General features: G+C 54.7%; 1 protein-coding gene and 1 non-coding gene across 2 annotated transcripts; one reads left to right on the plus strand and one right to left on the minus strand.

Annotated features, from left to right (window-relative positions):
- Window positions 1-4,435: 4,435 nt before the first annotated feature.
- Window positions 4,436-22,155, minus strand: LOC122121495 (solute carrier family 2, facilitated glucose transporter member 5-like). The gene is made up of 12 exons (XM_042695759.1): window positions 22,081-22,155; window positions 14,990-15,088; window positions 14,290-14,450; window positions 13,244-13,368; window positions 11,373-11,525; window positions 7,693-7,818; window positions 7,393-7,580; window positions 7,202-7,312; window positions 6,485-6,586; window positions 5,744-5,819; window positions 5,150-5,277; window positions 4,436-5,038 (listed from the first exon to the last, which is right to left on the minus strand). Exons 1-12 carry the CDS (start codon window positions 22,105-22,107, stop codon window positions 4,778-4,780), a joined length of 1,557 nt encoding a protein of 518 aa, XP_042551693.1. The 5' UTR covers window positions 22,108-22,155; the 3' UTR covers window positions 4,436-4,777.
- Window positions 8,793-8,898, plus strand: LOC122121521. The gene has a single exon (XR_006149958.1). It is a non-coding gene; the product is annotated as a U6 spliceosomal RNA (small nuclear RNA).
- Window positions 22,156-22,420: the final 265 nt, after the last annotated feature.

Consider the following 22,420-nt stretch of genomic DNA (forward strand, 5'->3'; position numbering starts at 1 on the left):
TTACTGGTTCAGTAGAGATAAAGGTCTCATGGACTTTTCTGTCCAGGCTGGCTTCAAACAGTGATCTTCAGATCTCAGCCTCCTGAGTAGCTAGGATGACAGGCGCGAGCCACCCGCACCCGGCTAACGCGGTGTGCTCTTTGCACGGAAGGGACACTGCCATGGCTTTCTGCATTGCTTCTCAAGAGTGACCTTTCCACCCCGCCCCACACTGCCTGTGCTGGGGTCAAGTCCAAGTGGAGCTGTGCATTCTGGGTGAGCGGGGCCTGGGCACGTGTGTTCCCCAACCACCGGCTCCTGCCCGCCTCCTGGACCTCGACCCCTACACCCTCTTATCTGTGCTCACTTCCCCGCAGCTCCTGGGGGAAGGCCCGGGAGTCCCCGCAGGAAGCAGGGTGCACAGAGCTGGCCTTCAGTGCAAACAAGATGACGTGTGGCTGGCACGTGCAGGGACTCTGCCCCGGCCGCAGCCGCCGTAGGCAGGACTCGCAGCCCCGGCCTCCTGACCCCAGCACCTTCTCCATCCGCAGTGACCCCACACCTGCCACCAGTGCTTACAAGGCCCTGAGCTAAGTCTCACCCAGCACTTGGCCCTCAGAGGTGGCCTCTCCTGTGGGCTGGGCGCTGATGTCCCCGCTCAGTGGCTGGGGAAGAAGTGCCAGAGAAACTGCAGACTGGTTTTAGGGGTGCAGCCGGTGGCACCGTGGAGGTTGGGATTCGGATCTCCTTATTTCCACTGTTTTATTAAGATCAGTGCTTTACAGCAGGTGCCAGTGGCTCACGCCTGTAATCCTAGCTACTCAAGAGTCTGAGATCTGAGGATCTCTGGGGCTGCGCCATCTTCCTTCCCCGACATGAATTTCAGGTGTGGGCAGTGCCTCAGTTTACCTGCTGCACCTGTCCACCAGCGATCAGAGACCTCAGGAGTCATGGGCCTGGAGCAGGGCCATGGAAGCAGCAGAGCTGCCTCATGCAAGTCCGCGTGGCGGGTGCTGTGGTGACTCAGGGAGCCTGCCCAGGCCCTGCTGGCCGCTGAGCAGAACATAAAACACTCTGTGATGAGACAATGGAAAACAGATGAAAGTTACTATTAAAAAAAACCACAAAATAGTTCAAAATTCATTGTCAAATTCATTCATCAGGCTGGGTCTGGAGGCTCCTACCTGCTTGGGAGGTAGATTGAAAAGGTCAAATTCAAGGCCAGTCAGGATGAAGAGTTAGTGTAACCCTATCTCAACCAATAAGCTGAGTGGGGTGGTACCCACTTTTCACCCCAACTCTGGGAGGCATGAATAGGAGGGTTGCTGTTTGTGATGGTTTAGGCAAAAAGAAACAAACAACCAAAATCATACCTGAAAAAAATACGGCAAAAAGGACAGTTACAGGAAAAAATATATTTCATGAAGAATCTAGGGGTTGGGAAGGTGGCTCAGTGGTAGAGAGCTTGCCTTGCAAGCCTGAGGCCCTGGGTTTGATTCCTCAGTACCACATAAGAAAAAAGAAAAAAGCCGGAAGTGGCACTGTGGCTCAAGTGGTAGAGCGCTAGCCTTGAGCTGAAGAGCTGAGGGACAGCGCCCAGGCCCAGAGTTCAGGCCCCACGACCAGACCTCTCCCCCACCCCAAAAAAATAAAAGAATCTATAAGCATTGACTCTGTGTGTGTGTGTGTGTGTGTGTGTGTGTGTGTGTGTGTGCGCGTGCGCGTGCATGTGCACGCATCAGTTCTGGGGTTTGAACTTGTGGCACTGTTCCTTACATTTTGGGCTCATTCTAAAACTTGAGCCACAGCTCCACTTCCAGCATTTTTGGTAGCGAATTGGAGAGAAGAGTCTCATGGATTTTTCTTTCCAGGCTGGCTTTGAGCTATAACCTCATATCTCAGTCTCCTGTAGCTAGGATTACAGGCAGGAGCCCCAGGTGCCCACCATAAAGCATTGACTTTAATAAAACAATGGAACATTTCTTGATTCTGAAAAAATGCTTCAGGGCCTGGTTGGGGGAAGGGGGAAATGTAGCTCAGTCCTTTTCTAGCATATTATAGGTCCTGGATTCTATTCCCAGCAACACATACTCACTACAACACCAGTAGTGCTGGGCACGGTGGCTCACGCCCATAATCCCAGCACTTGGAAGGAAAAGGGGAATGTTTAGCTATTTTGAACCCTGGCTATGTAAGAAGCATGGGGATGTAGCTTTGAGTAAAGAGCTTGCCTGGCATCTGTGAAGCTGTGGGTTTGATCCCTAGTAATGAAAACCAACACCAGAAACAAGAAAACTAAAGCAAACCCCAGGAGATGTGAGCAGGCTGGACTAGCATAGTGCACACAATTACTCCCACTAAAAACATATCTGCTTTGTTTTTGAACACATGTAATGTGTGAGACTCCGACGCATGCACACATGCACACACACACACACGTATATATAGATGCATATATGCATGATACACATATACATGTATGACATGCATATACATACGCATTAATATATGTATACAAGCATATATTAATGGTATGAAGAACTGTAAGAGGATGGGACACATCCATCCAGGGGACCACGCAGAGGCAGGCAGGCACAGGAGAAAGATTATTATAAGATTTATTAGAGGAGCTGTATTTCCCCCAAGAGGGAGCACATGGCCTCTGTCACCATCTAGGTAGCAGGAGGGTCTGGGGGATGGGAAGTAAATGGGAGTTCAGGTGGGTCTGAGTGGAGAGAGGGAGGGGCCAGCTGTAAGGAGGGAACTTCAGGAATGGGAGGGGGCCAGGTCTGGGTGGAGCTGAGGACCAAAGGTGAGCCTAACACTAACAACAACTACTATAGTCCTTCCTACAAAACACTAGTTATAAACAAGCAATCCTCGTGTGTGTGTGTGTGTGTGTGTGTGTGTGTGTGTGTGTGTGTGTGTGTGTGTGTGTGTGTTGGAATGGGGACTTGAACCCAGAGTCTTGTACTGTAATTCAGCTTATTTGTTGTTGTTGGTGGTGGTCGTGGGGCTTGAACTCTGGGCCTGAGCACTGTCCCTCAGCTCTTCAGCTCAAAGTGAGCGCTCTTCCACTTGAACCACAGCGCCATTTCTGGTTTTCTGGTGGTTTATTGGAGATAAGAGTCTCCCTGCCGGGCTGGGAAGGTGGCTCAGTGGTAGAGCACTTGCCTTGCATGCCTGAGGCCCTGGGTTTGATTCCTCAGCACCACATAAGCAAAAAGAAAAAAGCCAGAAGTGGCGCTGTGGCTCAAGTGGTAGAGTGCTAGCCTTGAGCTAAAGAGCTGAGGGACAGCGCCCAGGCCCAGAGTTCAGGCCCCACGACCGGACCCAAAAAAAAAAAAAAAAAAAAAAGTCTCCCTGCCTTTTCTGCCTAGGCTGGCTTTGAACCATGATCCTCAGATCAGTCTCCTGAGTAGCTGGAATTACAGGCTTGAGCCACTGGTGCTGGGCTGGTCATTTGGCTTTTTCACTCAAAGCCAGAGCTCTGCCCCTTGGTCCACACCTCTGCTTCCAGCTCTTTGCTGGTTAATTGGAGATAAAGGCTTCTTTTCCCAAGCTGGTTTCCAACTGTAACTGATCGTCATCACCCCGGGCAGTGCCAGGTGAGGGCAGCGGGCTGAGAGCCAAGGACCCTGCCAGAGAATTCGGGTCCTGGAGGCACCTTGCTATGCCTGGAGAGGATGGCAGCCTGCGGTCGCCGCAGCCTCGAGGGCCATGGGGAGCCTAGAAGAAGATGGCGGCCTCCAGAGGAAGCCAGCATCCCGCCCCCATGACCCACCCCGTGCCCCCCTTGCGCGGTGAGCACCCAAGCCAAGGAGGCGGCCTCAGGTCTCCAGCACCACGGCGCCGGTGCAGGGCTGGGGGCCGGTCTGTGGCTGTTACCCCCCGCGGCTCCGGAGGCTGAGATGTCAGGATCCGGTTTGTGGCTCCAAGAAGTGAGCTCAGGAGCAGCGGGCCCGGCCAGGCTCGGGCTCTTTTTTTTTTCTTTTTTTTTTTGTTGGTCGTGGGGCTTGAACTCTGGGCCTGGGCGCTGTCCCTCAGCTCTTCAGCTCAAGGCGAGCACTCTACCACTTGAGCTACAGCGCCACTTCCGGTTTTCTGGTGGTTTATTGGAGATAAGAGTCTCACGGTCTCTCCTGCCCGGGCTGGCTTTGAACCGCGATCCTCAGATCACAGCCTCCTGAGTAGCTAGGATTACAGGTGTGAGCCACCAGCGCCCGGCTTCGGGCTCTTTTGCTGGGCCATTGTCACCCTGCTGCACGGCCACATGTGCCACGCCCGCCCGTGGCGCAGGGAGCGGCTGGACAGGGGCCGGACAGGGCCTGGAGAGGAGCTGATGCCCAGGGGCGCCCAGGGACCCCGAGGCCCAGGCCATCCCTCCTGCCAGGCCCTGCTCAGAGGACTGGCCCATCTCATGAAAGGCAAACAGATGTGTTTTATTGACAGCACACACACACACAGCAGTTCCATTTCCCACAAACATCGCAACTGAGACTCGTTAACTCTGCCAGGGGTCCTCCGGCATCTGGGCTTCGGTTAGGCCAAACACCAGGCTTTGCACGTCAGGTGTCAAAGGTCGAATTCAGCTCTGCACAAACACTAGTGGCCCCCAAAGCATAAGATCCGCGGGTGATCACGGGCCTCCCAGCTGGCCCTGCACACATTGTTTTTGTTGGCAAAGCTGTGTTACCACCAGGAGTCCTGCAGGGACGAACTCAGCAGGGATGGGGGGGGGCGCTGTCCTCGTGACTCAGGGAAGGCTGGAGGCTGGAGGCTGGTGAGGAGGCCCGGCCTACATTCTTGCCAATCTAGTCTCATGCCTCAGGTCCAGATACCTAGAACCCCAGGCCTCACTCCTACGGGAGTTGGCTAATGGCAGTTCCGGCGGCTGCCTCTCTGGGTGGACTTCCAACACCTTGTTCATCTTGGCAAAGATCTTGTTGATCTCAATGAATGTCTGGGCCTTGGTCTCGGGGACAACCATGGAGATGTAGATGGTGGTGAGGAGACAAATGACGGCAAAGATGATGAAGCTGTAGGGGCCGAGTCCCATCTGTGGGAGGAAGGGCGGCTGAGGCGGGCTGCGGCCACAGGGGCTGGCTGGGAGGTTCTTGCTCTGTGGCTTGGGGGTTGGGGTGACCCCGGAGCCCCAGGTCTCACTCACTTGAATGAATGGAAAGATGAGGCCCACAGTGAAGTTGGAGAGCCAGTGGATACTGCCGCCCACCATGAAGGCCGCTGGCCGAGAGGACTGCAGGAAGATCTCAGTGATGAACAGCGCAGGGATGGGACCTGGGGGAGACAAGGGTGGAAGGAAGGGAGGGAGAGAGGGAGGAGGGGTGGGAGGGAGGGAGAGGGGAGCAGAAGAGGAGGGGGGAGGGAAGGAGAAAGAGGAAAAGAGGGAGGAAAGGAGGGTGGGGAGGGGAAGAGGGAGCAGGCCACAAAATGTCCTAGCATCCCTGGGGGTACGGGGCATCTGCCAGCCCCCGGGGCTTAGGTGGCAGCAGGGAGAGGAGATGAATGGCAGTTGACACCGCCAGGTGGAATGGTGGCACCCTGTGCAGTGGGCGTGGCCCCTTGTTGGCCTCCTGCTCCTGATCTCAGAGGTCAGTGATTTCAGCCTACATAGCTCAGGACGGTCTGGGGACCGGGAGAGAGGGCGAGGCCACATCAGGGCCACATCTGCCCTGCCTGGAGCCTCTCACAGAAGCTCAAGCTACAGGTTTCCAGGACATGAGAGGGGCCCTGGGGCACGTACTGGGCCCGAGGGCGTGTCCAATGACGTAGGCGATGACGCAGGTGATGCTGATGTATGGCATCCAGGAGACCTGGTCCTGGGGGTGGGGACAGGTGGTTGGTTAGCGCCTGGCAAAGCAAAGGCCAGCTGGGCGGGCAGCTGAGGGGCTGGGCCCCTGAGGGACAGCCTCTGTGCCCGGGGGTGGAGCAGGGCCTGGCTGGGGGGATGGCTCCTAGCTGGAGGTCCTGGCTGAGGTGGGGGGAGAAAGGGTCCTGGCTGGGGGGGAGGGCTCCTGGCAGGTGGGGAGGGCTCTTGACTGGTGGTCCTGGCTGGGGGGGGGCTCCTGGCTGGGGGTGAGGGCTCCTGGCTGGGGGGAGGGCTCCAGGCTGGGGGTCCTGGCTGGGGAGGAGGGTTCCTGGCTGGGGGGAGAGATCCTGGCTGAGGGGGACGGTTCCTGGCAGAGGGGAGGGCTCCTGACTGTCTGGAGGGCTCCTGGCAGGTGGGGAGGGCTCTTGACTGGTGGTCCTGGCTGGGGGAGAGGGCTCCTGGTTGGGAGGGAGGGCTCCTGGCTGGGGGTCCTGGGTGGGGGGGAGGGCTCCTGATGGGGGTCCTGGCTGGGGGGAGGGCTCGTGGCTGGGGGAAGGCTCCTGGGTGCTCCAGAAGCCACCTCTGCAAACTCAGGGAAACCCATGCAGATGGTGGACGGATGGGGTTTGCTAGGACCAGGTCACTTTGATGTTCTCCTTGCGGTGGGGTTGGCACCTGCAGCACCAGCGCGATCGTCAGCACCACACAGGCCGAGAAACAGGTGGAGAAGCCCAGCAGGAGCAGCCGCCGCCGTCCCCAGAGCTCCACCACAAACACCTGGAGGAGGGAGGTGGGGGGACTCAGAGGCCAAGTGTCCCACGGGAAAGCTCTCCTTGCCCCTCACAGCCCCTTCCAAGGGGCCCCAGGGCTGTGTGCCCACATATATGCACGCAGCTGCATGCTTGTGCCCACAGCTCACGCCCAAGAGTGGACCGTGGGGGGCCTGGCCATTGTCCCCGGACCCTGGTCCCTGCTCTTGGGCTAGACTTGTGACCCTGGGGCACGTTTAAAACCCGAGCCCTCTATGACCCTAGAGAGCTGGATCTGGGGGTGCAGCTGAGAGCGTGCACGGAGGCCGGGGTCCCACCCTGGGGGCTGGGGCCCCACTTGGGTACCGCTCTGGCACGGAGCCATGGGCGACAGACTCACGCAGGACCACAGGTGCCCTGCCGAGGAAGGGACCCCCCATTCCAATCATGCTCAGCGGCCCTAGACCTTAGGGACAGGACCAGAGCCCCCCCCACGTGTGGGAGCGTCTGGAGTGGGGTGGGCGTCCCGGGTGGGGGCCCCAGGGCTTGTCCCCACGGAGGCTGGCTGTCTTTCAGCCGCTCAGGTCCCTCCTCCGTGGGGACCTTCCCACAGCACCGCGATCCCTCCTGCCCTGTCACTCACAATGACGATGGTCATGACCACGTTGACGGCGCCCGTGCCGGCCGTCACGTACTGCACGTCGCTGCTGGCCACGCCGGCGCTCAGGTAGATCTGGTCTGCGTAGTAGTAGATCTGGAAGGTAAGGCAGATGCCGGGCTGGGGTGGGGGGGCAGCTCCAGGACAGCCCCCCAGCCCGTGGGCCGCCCCGTTACCGCGTTCACTCCGGACAGCTGCTGGCCGCCCATGAGGACGATGACGGAGATGAGCTGCCAGCGCCAGTGGCGCAGGCGGAACAGCTTCCACGGGGACACGGAGCCCTCGGCCCGCTCCGCCTCGTCTTCGTGCGCGATCTCCTTCATCTCCGCGTCCACGTCGTCCCAGCCACGTAGCCTCTGCAGGGCTGGGGGGGCAGCGTGCTCAGCCAGAGCTGCTGCGGGCAGGGGGAGGCAGGGGTGGGGGCAGCGTGCTCAGCCAGAGCTGCTGCGGGTGGGGGAGGCAGGGGGGCAGCTCACCCTTCCTGGCGGCCTCGGGGTCCCTCTTCTGGATGAGCAGGTAGCGGGGGCTCTCGGGGAAGAAGGGCAGGATCAGGAGCTGCAGCACCGCGGGGATCCCGGTCAGCGCCAGCAGGAAGGGCCAGCCTGCGAGCAAGGTGCTGCTGTCACGTGGGCCTCCGGACCTGGCCAGCCCGGCGCCTGCCACCTGCCCTCTGTGTCCCTCTGCCCACCACCAGCCATTGAGAGACAAAGACTGGATCTGTGTCAGTCCTGGGGCTTGAACTCAGGGACTAGATCCTGTCCCTAAGCCTGGTGCTCTACCACTCCCGCCACAGCTCTACTTCCAGCTTTCGGTGGAGCTGTCTGCCCTGGCAGGCATCAAACCACGACCCTCAGGTCTGAGCCTTCTGAGGAGCTCGGATGGCAGGCGTGAGCCCCAGAACCCAGCGGAGATGGTCTGTGCTGGGCAGACTCTCAGTGGCTGCTCCTGCAAGCCTGAGGTCTGAAGGGCTGTGGTGCCTCTACAGGCGGACAAAGTAGAAAGTCCAACAAATCTAAGTGCTGGCGGGAACACAGGCCATGCGGATCATCGTACGGGTGTGTGGTGTCCTGTGGGTGCAAAGGCCCTGGGCACACTCCATCCACTGGCTTGCTCATTCACCCCTACTTTATGCTCAGAAGCTCGAGCCTAGGACCCCAGGACACCTGAGTGGTCAGAAAAAACCTGGCTGTGTGCTGGTGCTTCACCCCTGTAATCCTAACCACTCAGGAGGCTGAGATCTGGGGGTTGAGGTTCAAGGCGAACCCAGGCAGGAAAGTCTGTGAGAATTTTTTTAAAAAAATCAGTCATGGGGCTTGAACTCAGGGCCTGTTGTCCTTGAGCTCTTTTGCTCAAGGCTAGTGCTCTACCACTTGGAACCATATACTATAGCTCTACTTCCAGTTTTCTTGTGGTTAATGGGAAGTAAAAGTCTGTTCTGGCTAGGTGCTGGTGGCTCACACGTGTCTTCCTAGCTACTCAAAAGGCTGAGATCTGAGGATCACAGTTCAAAGCCAGCCTGGGCAGGAAAGTCCATAAGATTCTTATCTCCAATTAAACACCAGAAAACTGGAAGTAAGTGCTTACTTGGGCAGCACATATACTAAAATTGGACGATACAGAGAAGATTAGCATGGCTCCTGCACAAGAATGACACACAAATTTGTGAAGCGGTCCATATTCTTGTACAAGTCGTTATGTCGAAAAACGAACTTTCCAACTTTGCTGGGAGGGTGGAGGATTGGGAAGGGCGGGGGGCGGGGGGGAATAGGAAGGGATGGGAAGGGGAAACAAAGGAGGAGGCTACAATGCTTGATAAGAAATGTACTCTTGGGGCTGGGAAGGTGGCTCAGTGGTAGAGTGCTTGCCTTGCATGCCAGAGGCCCTGGCTTCGATTCCTCAGCACCACATAAGCAAAAAGAAAAAAGCCGGAAGTGGTGCTGTGGCTCAAGTGGTAGAGCGCTAGCCTTGAGCTGAAGAGCTGAGAGACAGCTCCCAGGCCCAGAGTTCAGGCCCCATGACTGGACCCAAAAAAACAAAAAAAAGGAAAAAGAAATGTACTCATTATGTTGCCCATGTAATTGTAACCTCTCTGTACAGTATTTTCACAATAAAAACAAAACAAAACTGCAAGTATGACTGTGGCTCAAGTGGTAGAGAGCTCACCTTGAGCTGAAGAACTCAGGGACAACGCCCAGGCCCAGAGTTCAAGCCCCACAACCAAAAACAAAACAAAACAATAAAACAAAGAAAGTCTGTCTTGGGCTGGCTTTGAACTGTGACCCTCAGATCTCAGCTGGATTATAGGCACAAGCCATCAGCACCCAGTGAGATTCTTACCTCCAATTACCTACCAGAAAACTGGAAGTGAAGCTGTGGTTCAAAGTGGTAAAGTACTAGCTCTGAGCACAAAAGCTCAGGAACAACACCCAGGCCCTGAGTTCTAACGCAGGATTGGGTGCCAGTATGGGCACAGATAAAGGACATATTGGCTGTGGCCACCCAGTGATGACAATGAAGCCATCTATGGCCTGGCTGTATCTCCTAGGCAGGACCTAACAAGCTACACAAAGTGACATCCTTGAGTCAAGTTCAGACTCGGGGGACATTAACCTGGTCACCACCAAAGTAGTGAGGCTGGAGGCAAGCAAGGCAAAGGCAGCTATAGCTGGCCACCTGTAGTTCATAGTTCATATCTGTCATCCTAGCTACCCCAGAGGCTGAGATCTGAGGATTGAGATTCCAAGCCAGCCCAGGCAGGAAAGCCTGTGAGATTCTTTTTTTTTTTTTTTGGATCCGGTCGTGGGGCCTGAACTCTGGGCCTGGGCGCTGTCCCTCAGCTCTTCAGCTCAAGGCTAGCGCTCTACCACTTGAGCCACAGCGCCACTTTCGGCTTTTTTCTTTTTGCGTATGTGGTGCTGAGGAATCGAACCCAGGGCCTTAGGCATGCAAGGCAAGCGCTCTGCCACTGAGCCAACTTCCCAGCCCACCTGTGAGATTCTTATCTTCACTTAACCACCTAAAAAGTCAGAAGTGGAGCTATGGTTCAAACAGTAGAGTGCCAACCTTGAGCAAAAAAAAAAAAAAAAGGCTAAAACAAGCAGATAAACAAATAAATGGGCAGGGGCAGGGCATGATTGAGGGCACGCAGAAGCGCTGGAGGGGCCGAGGGGACTCTATCTAGACCTGGCAAATGATCATGAAGGTGTTTGCTTTCTAGCTGATTTCTCTACGTCTTTTCCTTTGTTGTGAATCATACCACCATGTGGGAAATACTTGGACTCCATAAGCCAGTACTGGGGCTCCTATCTGTGTGGTGGCGCCCCAGCCCACCTGCCTCGGCTCCAGGGCTCGCAGCCTGGGACCGTCTTGGGCAAGGAATTGCCCGGGGTGCTGTCACCAAGCTTACTTCCTCCCATAGTGTTCGGTGGGCGAGGTACCAGGACCACCCATTCCACAGGGGAGGTCTGCTGCAGGGTCATTTGGGCCTTGGGAGCAAAGCTGAGGCGGGCGGAAGCAGCAACCCTCTAGCACGAGGCTGACAGACACATCTAACTTAAGGCTGTAAGCTCCTGACAACCCATGACCTCTGGATTCAGAGTGTGTGTGCATGTGCACCAGCACTGAGGCTTGAACTCAGGGCCTGGGCACTGCCCCTTAGCTTTTTCACTCAGGCCTGGTGCTCTAGCACTCAAGCCATAGCTCCACTTCCAGCTTTTTGGTGGTTAGTTGGAGTAAGAGCCTCGCAGACTCTCCTGCCCGGGCTGTCTTCAGATTTCGATCCACAGGTGTCAGCTCCTGAGTTGCCCCAGTGTCTAGCAGCTTCCTTTCTGGTGTGTGGAGTGGGCTGGTCACCAAGCCTTGGTCACAGTGCTGCGGCAAGGCCGGGGACAGGGCCCAGGAACCCTGAGCACAGTCTCTGGCACGTTGGTGGCTGTCACTGCAGCGTGCCGGCCTCTGTGTGGACAGACGCAGCGCGGGCCCTTCCCTTCTCCAGCTGCTCGCCATTTCCTAAGGGAACCTGTCACTGGAGCTCACTCTTGAGCGCTGCAGCCTGGGGCCCCACTGGGGTCTGGGCCACTGCCCCATGGACAGAAGCACATTAGTGTCCTGGCCTGAGGAATGGGGTGGGGTGAGAGGCGGGGGAGCTGGGACTCACCCGTCTCATTTGCTAGAACATTCCGAAGGCCGACCACCTGGGCCAGCAGGATGCCGACAGTGATGAAGAGCTCGGGCACCACTCCAAGGGCCCCCCTCAGGTTTTTGGGAGCCACCTCCCCTAAGTACATAGGGACCACGTTGGAAGAGACACCTGGGGGAGGGGGTGGGATGAAAACACAGTTAGGAAAAAGCATCCTGGCAGTGGGGCGCTGGTGGCTCACGCCTGTCAGCCTAGCTCCTCAGAAGCTGAGATCTGAGGATCTCGGTTCAAAGCCAGCCTGGGCAAGGAAAATCCATGAGACTCTTTTTTTTTTTTTAATTTGAAAATTTTAATTTATTTAGTTTGTAATGTGTCGTGAGACTTTTATCTTCAATTAACCACCAGAAAACTGGAAGTGGCGCTGTGGCTCAAGTGGTAGAGTGCTCACCTTGAGCTGAAGAACTCAGGGACAATGCCCAGGCCCAGAGTTCAAGGCCCACGACCAACAAAAAACCTCCAAAACACAAAGAACATCCTGGCACAGTTGAGCTGTGGCTTCAAAGGAAAGCTATTCTCTCCTGGGGCAACATTTCTTCAGGATAGAAACAGAACATAGGGCTGTAAAGGTGGCTCAGTGGTAGAGCGCTTGCCTTGCATGGCTCTGAGTTCGATTCCTCAGCATCACATAAGCAAAAAGGAAAAAGCCAGAAGTGGCTCTGTGGCTCAAGTGGTAGAGTACTGGCCTTGACTGAAGAGTTGAGGGACAGCACCCAGGCCCAGAGTTCAGGCACCATGACTGGACCCACCCACCCCACCCCCCCAAAAAAAGAAACAGAGAATATAAATGCTGCTTTTTATTCTCAGTCCCTCACATTTTAAGGAAAGAGAAGTCAAGCCAGGCACCGGTGGCTCAGGCCTGTCATCCTAGCTACTCAGCAGGCTGAGATCTAAGGTTGGTGATTCAAAGGCAGCCCAGGCAAGAAAGTCCAGGAATCTCCAATGAAATCACCAGAAAGCTGAAAGGAGATCCATAGCTTGAGTGGTAGAGCTTAGCAAGTGTGTAAGATCCTGAGTTCAAGTCTCAGTACACACACACACACACACACACACACACACACACACCAGCATTGCTGAAACAAAGAAGGCATTGCAGTATGGTCTTCCTTGAAGGATTATATAGGCCTCAAGAACCTTTTGAGCCCTGATCATATAAAATAATGAACTCCAGAAACTGGAACCATTTTTTTCCTTTTCTTTTTGTCTTTGTTTATGTATCTTTGGACAGCACCCAGGCCTAGAGTTCAAGTCCCACAACTGGCAAAAAGAAAAAAAGAAAAGAAAATGAGCCAGGCGTTGGTGGCTCACGCCTGTAATCCTAGCTATTCAGGAGGCTGAGATCTGAGGATTGAAGTTCAAACCTAGCTCAGGCAAGAAAGTCCATGAGACTATCTTCAATAACCTACAAGAAAACCAGAAGTGGCGCTGTGGCTCGAATGGTAGAGCGCTCGCCTTATGCTGAAGAGCTGAGGGACAGCGCCCAAGCCCAGAGTTCAAGCCCCACAACCGACCAAAAAAAAAAAAGAAAAAGAAAAAAGAAAGAAAAGAAAATGAATTATACAACTTGTGGGTGGAGATGCGAGGGAAAGACTGGGAGAGAGCAAAGGAAAGGGTGACATTGTCCAAAGAGAAATGTACTCTCTGACTCAGGTAACTGGAATCCCTCTGTACATCACCTTTATACTAACAATAGAAAAAAAAGATAACCTATTTAGGGTCGGCTTGGGTGTTGAAGCTTCAGAGCCCGTGGGCTGGTTTAGAGCCCAGTAGGTAAGCCTCCCTTCACCTTGATGTCCAGAATGGTAGAAGGGCCGAATGGCCACAGTGTGCACCTGCACAGATTCCCACCAGGAGTCTGGAGAAGATGATGAGCTCGTACAGCCTGGCGACTTTACTGCAGCCCATCAATATCGCTGGCACCACTGAGAAGATGTTGTTGAACAATAACCCGCCTTTTCTGTAGAGGAACAAAATGGTGGTTAGCGTGGCTTCAGGATTCCCTCATTCATCATCGGTTGATGGTTTATTCAATTTGATTATTTTTTTTTTGTGCCAGTCCTGGGGCTTCACTCAACCATATATGCTTGCTTGGCTCTTTTGCTCCAGGCTGGTGCTCTACCGCTTGAGCCACACCTCTATTTCTGGCTTTTTGTACTTTATTTTATTTTTTGCCAGTTCTGGGGCTTGAATTGAGGGCCTGGGAACTGTCCCTGAGCCTCTTTTGCTCAAGGCTAGCACTCTACTACTTAAGCCACAGTGCCTCTTCCAGCTTTTTCTGAGAACTTAATTGAAGATAAAAGTCTCATGGCCTTTCCTGCGTGGGCTGGCTTTGAATGGCAATCCTCAGATCTTAGCCTCCTGAGTAACTGGTGCCTGGCTATTTCTGGCTTTTTGATGCTTACTTAATTAGAGACAGGAGTCTTACAGACTTTCCTGCCCAGGCTGGCTTTGAACGGAGATCCTCAGATCTCAGTCTCTAGAGTAGCTAGGATCATCAGACATGAGCCATCAATGAGTAGCTCTGGTCTGGTCTTTCGTATAACCACAGTGAACACACCCAAACAAACACTACAATGATTATTAGCCTCATCTCATAGTAAGGATTCTAGTTTTAGCCTATGCTTAAGAACGGATGCTGACGGTCTATGAATTTCAGGGAATTAAAAATTTCTCTCCCACCAGGCGCTGGTGGCTCCTGCCTGTAATCCTAGCAACTCTAGAGGCGGAGATCTGAGGATTGTAGTTCAAAGCCATCTTGGGCAGAGAAATCAGAGAGACTCTCTCACCAATGAAGTAGTGGAGACATTGCTGGCAAACAATCCAAGGCCCTGTGCTCAAATCCTAGTACTGAGAGGAAAACGCAAGTCCCTCCCCTTACCTGCCGAATTGATTCACCAGAGGACCGGCCAAGATGGCCCCGATGAAGCCACCGAAGGGGAACATGGACACGGTGAGCGACCAGAGGAGAGTCAAGGGGAATTCGTCGATGAGCTCCCCTGTCTTCTCATTGTAGGTGTCGTTGTAAAACTGCTTCATGATCTGGGGGACAGAGGACACAGACGCAAGGATCGCTCATCTGCCTTTGCAGAAAGCCCAGCTCAAGCTGTCAGGCTCGGCCCACAGCCCTCCAGACCAGCAGGTTGCTCTGCTACCCAGGGGGAAGGAAGGCTAGCTGCCCGGGACCTGGGGCTTGAGCTCTTTTGCTTAAGGCTAGAGAGCTCTTCCACTTGAGCCACAGCTCCTCTTCTGGCTTTTTGGTGGTTCCTTGGAGATAAAGAGTTTCATAGACTTTCCTGTCCAGGCTGGTTTTGAACCAAGATCCACTGATCTCAGCCTCCTGAGTAGCTAGGATTATGGGGGTGGAGGGGTGGCATTTCTGCCCTGGCTTAGCCTGGTCCCCAGTAGGGCCAGTTTCTGCATGCCCTGATGGGGGAAGCTGGGGATGGGTTTGGCCTGGCCCTGTGGCCAGGCTGGTTGGGAAGGTGTCTCCCCCTCCCTGCAGGGCCTTCGTGGGGTGCCCTCCTGGGCCCCGGCTGCTTCCATTCAGGAACAGAGGCCTGCTCTGTGCAGCGACTTACCTCTGATGGTGAGTTCACGGCAGCCACGTTGTACCCATACTGGAAGGAGGAGCCAAAGGCTGATATCAGGGTGGCAATGGCCAACACAAGGGTGAGTCTCTGCGAGAGAAATGGGGCGAGGGTCAGAGGCCGCGGGGGGGGGGGGGTTATGGGCCCCAAAGGAACAAGGAGAGGAGCCTCCAACTCCTCTCTTCCCTTCCAGGGGAGAGAAAGGGGCGGGGGGCTGCATTGACATTGCTTGTTCCTTTTCAGATGAGGTATCCCCGGCTGGGGCTGAGGTCCAGGGCTCGTGCGATGGATCCTCCTTCCTCAGCCTCCTGAGAATGTGGGTGCAGTGGCATGCGACTCACTGTGGCGCTGGCCCGGGTTGACATGGGGAAAGCCACACCCACGTGACCTGCGGATGGCTTCTGTCGCTTTCTCCCCGTGGACTGCACTTGCAGCCACACCATGCGCCGAGCCTCATCTTCTCCTCCTCCCTCCCCCCCCCCCAAGCCCAAAGGGAGAGATGTGAAGCTAAATTTGCCTGGACTTTGGCTCTCACAGGCAGAAGCTAAAGTGGAAATGTTTAACTGGATCTGCAGGGATTTCCACTCAGGACGCACTGCCCACAGTGTCTCCTGTGAGCCAGGGAGCAACTGGGGGTGGAGCTTAGGTTAAGGAGGGGCTTGTAGCCAGCCACTGGTGGCTCAGGCCTTGTCATCCCAGCTACTCAGGAGGCTGAGATCTGAGGATCGCGCTTCCAAGCCAGCCCGGGCAGTGAAGTTTGGGAGTCTTATTTCCGAAGAACCACTGGAATGCCAGAAGTGGAGCTGTGGCTCTCAGAGTGCAAGCCCCAGTACAGACAGACAGACAGACAGACACACACACACACACACACACACACACACACACACAGAGATACGCAGACACACACAGACACACACACACACACACACAAATCCTCTAATTCTCTTCCCAGATTAACTACAAAAGCTGGAGGCTTGTTTCACCCACACGTGCAGCTCCTCCCCACAGTGGCTGGATCAGGGCTGAGTCTAAAGTCCTTCTGGTGGGAAGGGGGTTCTGAGCACCCCAGGGCTCAGCCCGCAGTGTGGGGCTCTGCCAGGCTCGGCAGATTCCCCGCTTCCTGCCAAAGACCCCAGACTACAGTCGTGTTGCACAGGTCCATGAAATCACCGTCCACGGAGGCAGGGAGACACCATAGGTTGTTAGTTAAAGCATGAGGGAATTAAGAACCATGAAGGAAAGGCACAGGGAGCTGGGGAGTGGCATTGGAGCTGGGTTCCAGCGGCGAGGCAGCCAAGGGGAGGAGAGAGGATGCTGCAGACAGAAGGAGGCCACAGGCAGAGGCCGTGGGGCAAGGAAGCAGCTCCAAATCTTGCCTTTGGAGTAGGACTCAAGTAGCTGGGCTTTAGAAAGGAAGACAAGTTAGGGCCAGGGCCACAGGACAAGTGGGACTTTCATTGCCTGGGCTTTGCACTCCAGGACAGTAGGAGAAAGGACTCCTAAAAAAAATAAAGAGAAAGAAAAAGAGGGCTGGGAAGGTGGCTCAGTGGTAGAGCGCTTGCCTTGCATGCATGAGGCCCTGGGTTTGATTCCTCAGCACCACATAAGCAGAAATAAAAAAGCCGGAAGTGGCGCTGTGGCTCAAGTGGTAGAGCGCTAGCCTTGAGCTGAAGAGCTGAGGGACAGCGCCCAGGCCCAGAGTTCAGGCCCCACAACCGCCCCCCCCCCCCCAAAAAAAAAAAGAGAAAGAAAGAAAGAAAAAGAAAATGAAAGGTAGAAGCCAGTGGCTCATGCCTGAAATCCTAGCTACTCAGGACGCTGAGATCAGAGGATTGCAGTTCAAAGCCAGCCCTGGCAGGAAAGTCCGTGAGACTCATATCTCCAATTAACTACCAGAAAACCAGAAGTGGCGCTGAGGCTCAGGTGGTAGAGCTTTGACCTTGAGCTGAAGAGTTCAGGGACAGTGCCCAGGCCCAGAGTTCAAGCCCCATGACAGACAAAAATACATACATACATACACAAATAAATAAATAAATAAGATGGGTCCCTGCCCAGGGCAGCCGGCAGCAGAAGGGGCTGGATAGGGGGTGAGGGCTGCTGGATAGGGGGTGAGGGCGGTTGTAGAAGCAAGGAGGGTGAACCTTGGGGACTCTGCAGGAAGAAGAAGTCACCATGACACAACCACGGAATGGTGAGACCCAAGAAGCCAGGCCTGTTGTGCTGGCAGGGACGTGGAGGAGACTAGAGTGCTCCTCCGTGGCTGGAGGAAACGCCACATGGGAGAAGTTTGGTAATAAGTGTACGACCCAGAACCTCTGCTCGTAGGTTTAAAAATCAAGAGAAGTGAAACCCAGCCACTGCGCTGGGTGGCTCCCGCCTGTAATCCCAGCTGCTCTGGAGGCTGAGATCTGAGGATCATGATTCAAAGCCAGCCAGGGGAGGAAAGTCTTATCTCCAGTTAACCATCAAAAAGCCAGAAGTGGAGATGTGGCTCAAGTGGGAGAGTACCAGCTCTAATCAAAATGCTAAGGAGTTGAAGCTCTAGTGCTGGCATAAAAAAATTTACATTTCTTTTTTTTTGGGGGGGGGGTGTGTGTCTGATTGTGAGGCCTGAACTCTGGTCCTGGGCGCTGTCCCTCAGCTCTTCAGCTCAAGGTTAGCACTCTACCACTTGAGCCACAGAGCCACTTCTGTTTTTTTCTGTTTCTCTGGTGCTAAGGAATCGAATCCAGGACCTCATTCATGCGAGGCAAACACTCTACAACTGAGCCACCTTGCCAGGCCTCTTTAATTTTTTTGTCGTGGGACCAAACCCAGGACTTCGCCCTCGTGAGGGAAGCGCTTGCCCCAGAGCCACAGCCCTGCCCAGGGACTTAGGTTTATTAAGCCAGGCTTTGATAACCCGGCACATGTGAAGCAGCGACCACACGGAGGCAGATCCGCCTCAGCAGATTTGCAGCAAGGCTGTGGTTAACAACGGTTCCCAGGAAGCGAGCTCCCAGAGCCTCCTCTTCGTCCTGCAGAAACCACACTTTGTACCCATCACCAGCTCGCCCTTTAGCCCTTGCTGCCGCCTTTGGCATCCATGGTGCACATTGCTCTGGAGCATGTCAGATTTCACTCATTCCGCAGGGGGCGGGCGGTCGGATTTCATGCATTCTCGGTGGGGGGGGGGTGGGAGGTGGGCAGGAGATATGGCAGCAGGCCAGGCCATTTAGCGTCCTGTGTTCCCCGTCCAGCCAGGTTGTTAACTGCAGGATAGAATTTCCTTCTTTTTAAAGCAGTGATAAGTCCCAGGCTAGTGGCTCACACCTGTAATCTTAGCTACTCAGAAGCTGAGATTGGAAGGTCAAAGGTCAAAGCCAGCCCGGGCAGGACAGTCTGTGAATCTTTTTTCTTTTCTTTTCTTTTTCTTGAGGGGGGGTGTCAATCTTGAGGCTTGAGCTCAGGGCCTGGATACTGTCCCTGGGCTTTGTTGCTCAAGGCCAGTGCTCTACTACTTGAGCCACAGCGCCACTTCTGGTTTTCTGGTGGATGCCTGGGCTGACTTCAAACCACGATCCTCAGATCTCAGCCTCCTGAGTAGCTAGGGTGACAGGCGTGAGCCACAGGTCTATGGGACTCTTTATCTCCACTAAACCATCTAAAAGCTGGAAACGGAGCTGCAGCTAATGGTAGAGTGTGAGCCTTGAGCAAAAACAGCTCAGGGACAGCGCCCAGCCCTGAGTTCAAGCCTCAGTGCCAGCACACGTGCGCACACACACACACACACACACACACACACACGCACACACACACACACACACACGCTCAGTGAAATAGTGACAAATCTTTTACTCTGAATCCTGTCCCAGGTGAATTTCGCTCTTTGTCAAGATGGTTAATTTGGAAGCCAGAGGTATTGCGTTCCTTTTTCTCCCCTCTCCCTCCCAGTGCAGAAGGAGGAAGAAAAGGGTTGGAGGCCGGGGTTTAGCTCGGCCGGAGGGCGCATGCTCAGTGCAGGGAAGGCCTCGACTTCTACTCTTAATGCTGTGGAAAAAAAAAAAGTTGTGGCCCTGGGCTGGATCAGGGCTCTGGGCTGAAGTCAACCTACCCCTGCTGGTTACAAGGCGGCCCCAGCAGCCTGCCACAGGGAGAAGCCAGGCCTCCAGGACCAGCACCACACAGCCACCAAGGCGCCAAGAGCTGGGCCCCATGCTGCCAGGAGAGGGCGCGCTACAGCAGGCCTGGCCAGCCTGGGGTTTCCTTCTTAAAAGGGGAGGGAGGGGGGTGGGACAACTGTGATCACTCCCGCCTTTGACATGAAGCTGTCTGAATCATTTCTTTGTTTTGTTTTGTTTTTTTTTTTGGTCCGGTCGTGGGGCCTGAACTCTGGGCCTGGGCGCTGTCCCTCAGCTCTTCGGCTCAAGCCTAGCGCTCTACCACTTGAGCCACAGCGCCACTTCCAGCTTTTTTCCTTTTGCTTATGTGGTGCTGAGGAATCGAACCCAGGGCCTCATGCGTGCAAGGCAAGCGCTCTACCACTGAGCCACCTTCCCAGCCCTGTCTGAATCATTTCCGTTCACAGTCTTGATCTTTTTTTAGGGTGTCCTGTGTTGCTGGGCACTTCCATTGCTCACCCCCTCCTCCATCTGTCTGTCCGTCTCTCTGTCTGTCTGTCTCTCTCTCTCTAACTAGAACTCGGCCTCACATTCCTGCTTAGCTTTGCCACTCAAGGCCGTGGGCTCTACCACTTGAGCCACGCCTCTGCTCCCATACACTTCTGTCTCTTCTTTTCTTGCTAGTCCTGGGGCTTGAACTCAGGGCCCCAGCACTGTCCTGAGTTTCTTTTGATCAAGGCTAGCCCTCTACCACTTGAGCCACAGTGCCACTTCTGGCTTTTTCCATGTATGTGGTGCTAAGGCATTGAACCCAGGGCTTCATGTATCAAGGCAAGCGCTCTACCACTGAGCCACCTTCCCAGCCCCCACCCCCATGCACTTCTCTTTGAACAGCAGGCCTGAAGCTGCCCAGGACCCCCCCCCCCCCCATTCTTTTCCCATCAGACGTGCTAACACTTGATTTGCACAGCACTTCCTTTTTATGTCCTTTTTGTGGCAGTAGTAGAGTCTGAACTCTGGGCCACAAGCTTGGTAGCTGGGTAGGTGCTCTTCCACCTGAGCCACGACTCCTGCCCTGCCCAAGGCTTTCCAGATAGCTGCAGAGAAGGCGGGGGGCGGGGGGAGGGGTGGTACACACACAAAGCAGAGATTCCCAAAGGAGACAGGGAGGGCCGGCTCCGCCTGCTGGGACTTGGGCTCCACATCTGGAGAGGGTGCTCCAGCCTCTGCGGGGAAAGGCCCGAGGGGCCCTAAAGTACCCTCCGATGCCAGCCAGTCCCTGTGGCACAGAATTGCCCAGCAGCAAACCTCAGTGGTGCCCTGGTCCCCGCACACTTTCTCAGGTAAGTGTTCACACCCACAGCAATCTTCCCTGCATTACAGGCGAGACAGGCGTTAAATAATGAAGCGAGCCCCCCCCCCGCCCCGTCCCACACATGGGAGGCAGCAGGGACTCTGGCACGAGGGTCTGTCTCTGTATGCAAGCATCTTACAGTCGCACCTGAATAGCCAAGACGATGTCTGCCACTCGGGACCCTCGCCACACACTAGCAAGTGCTACTGGCAGGAGTAGAGTGTGGTGGCTCACGCCTGTAATCTCAGCTACTCAGGAGGCTGAGATGGGGAAGATCAGAGACCAGCCAGCCAGTCCAGCACTGTGACCCCAGCTAACGGGACAGGCTGTGAGCAGAAAGACCATGCTGAAGAGAGTCCTGGTAAGAGACATGAGACTCTGCTTTAGATATTACCACGGGGAGCAGGAGGAAGAGGTGGGGGAAGAGGAAGAAAAGGAGGAAGAGGAAGAAAGAATGAAAGTGCCTGCCTAGCAATCTCCGGGTTCTGAATTCAAAACTGTTGTGCCAGCTGGGTGCGGGAGGCTCACGCCTGTAATCCTAGCTACTCAGGAGGCTGAGATCTGAGGATCGCGGTTCAAAGCCAGCCCAGGCAGGAAAGACTGTGAGACTCCTATCTCCAATAAACCACCAGAAAACCAGAAGAGGCACTGTGGCTCAAGTGGTAGAGCGCTCGCCTTGAGCTGAAGAGCTGAGGGACAGCGCCCAGGCCCAGAGTTCAAGCCCCACGACTGACCAAAAAAAACTACTGTTGTGCCATTACAAAGAAAAAAAGCTCAAATTCCTAAAAAGTGTTAAGAAATACAGGTTATCTTCCTGTGTGCATTTCTGTTGTCTTTGGTCAAGGGACTCTGTAGTTCCACTGAATTTAGATTGAGGGGTGCGTGTTCATAAAATTCTTTTTTAGGGGGGATGACTGGGAAAGTGTTTCAGTGGTAGAGTGCTTGCCTCCCATGCATGAGGTCCTGGGTTCGATTTCTCAGCACCACATAAGCAGAAAAAGCCAGAAGTGGCGCTGTGGCTCAAGTTGTAGAGAGCTTGCCTTGAGCTGAAGAGCTGAGGGACAGCGCCCATGCCCAGAGTTAAAGTCTTACAGCCGAACAAAAAACAAAACAAAACACCCAACATAAAATCTCATCAATCTTTTGAGGTGTTGAGCTTGTGCTCACAAAGCTTAGCTGGGCAACTTGCTGAAGAGTCTGGTGCAAATACTCTGAAGCCACAAATCAAAACGAGGCTCCCAATGGGTTTGGCCACCATGCCTGCAATCCTAGCTCTAGGGAGACTGAGGCAGGAGAATCCTGAGTTCAGGTCAGCCTGGGATACAGTGCCAGCTTGTGTCTCTTCATGAAACAAAGTGAAGGAACCATTTACAATATCTCACTGTCTGCATGGAAGAATTTTTGAAAGAAACACATTTGCTTGGGGAATCTCTTCCTTTGCAAATCTTTTTTGTATATCAGTCATGGTGCTTGAACTCTGGGTCTCAGCTCTTCAGATCAAGAGTCTGAGGTGAGATGGCACAAACCTCCTATCCATGCCCTGGGAAGGCTGAGCCTGTGGCGGGGCGGGCCGAGGGTCAGCTGGGCCTCCCAGCTGCTCTGGCTGGCGGCCTGGGCCACACACTCACCCCCTTCCTCAGCTCTGGCTGCTCCATCCTCGCTTGCGCTGGCTGCTCTCTTCGCCTCCTCGAGGGACGCACACTCAAAGGCACTGTCTGGAAAGGAAGGCAGTGGCTGCACTTTGGACCGGCCAGCTCCCAGCCAATGGCATTTTTACAGCCAGTCTTGGTCAGAATAACCCTTTCGGACACCCGGGCCGGCCTTCCTTTCGCTTCTGCTTTGACATGAAATGTCTGGGGTCTGGCTAGGATCGCGTGGTCTACAGTACTTCCCTACCTCACTTGTCCCCAGTCTCTGCACATCTGCCAGGAACACACGGAAAGCAACCGTGGCCCTCGCCCTACACCA

The sequence above is a fragment of the Dipodomys spectabilis genome, unplaced genomic scaffold, assembly GCF_019054845.1.
Source record: "Dipodomys spectabilis isolate Male_0828 unplaced genomic scaffold, ASM1905484v1 ptg000188l, whole genome shotgun sequence".
Taxonomy (NCBI): Eukaryota; Metazoa; Chordata; class Mammalia; order Rodentia; family Heteromyidae; genus Dipodomys; species Dipodomys spectabilis.

What these genes read in the sequence shown, in the direction of transcription:
- LOC122121495 (XM_042695759.1), bottom strand. Translation starts at nt 22,107, where the DNA reads ATGGAGCAGCCAGAGCTGAGGAAGGGG. An exon ending in TGTTCTAGCAAATGAGACGG is followed by an intron (nt 7,819 to 11,372) that starts GTGAGTCCCAGC and finishes CCTTGCTCGCAG; the next exon opens with GCTGGCCCTTCCTGCTGGCG. An exon ending in TGGTCATGACCATCGTCATT is followed by an intron (nt 6,587 to 7,201) that starts GTGAGTGACAGG and finishes TCCCTCCTCCAG; the next exon opens with GTGTTTGTGGTGGAGCTCTG.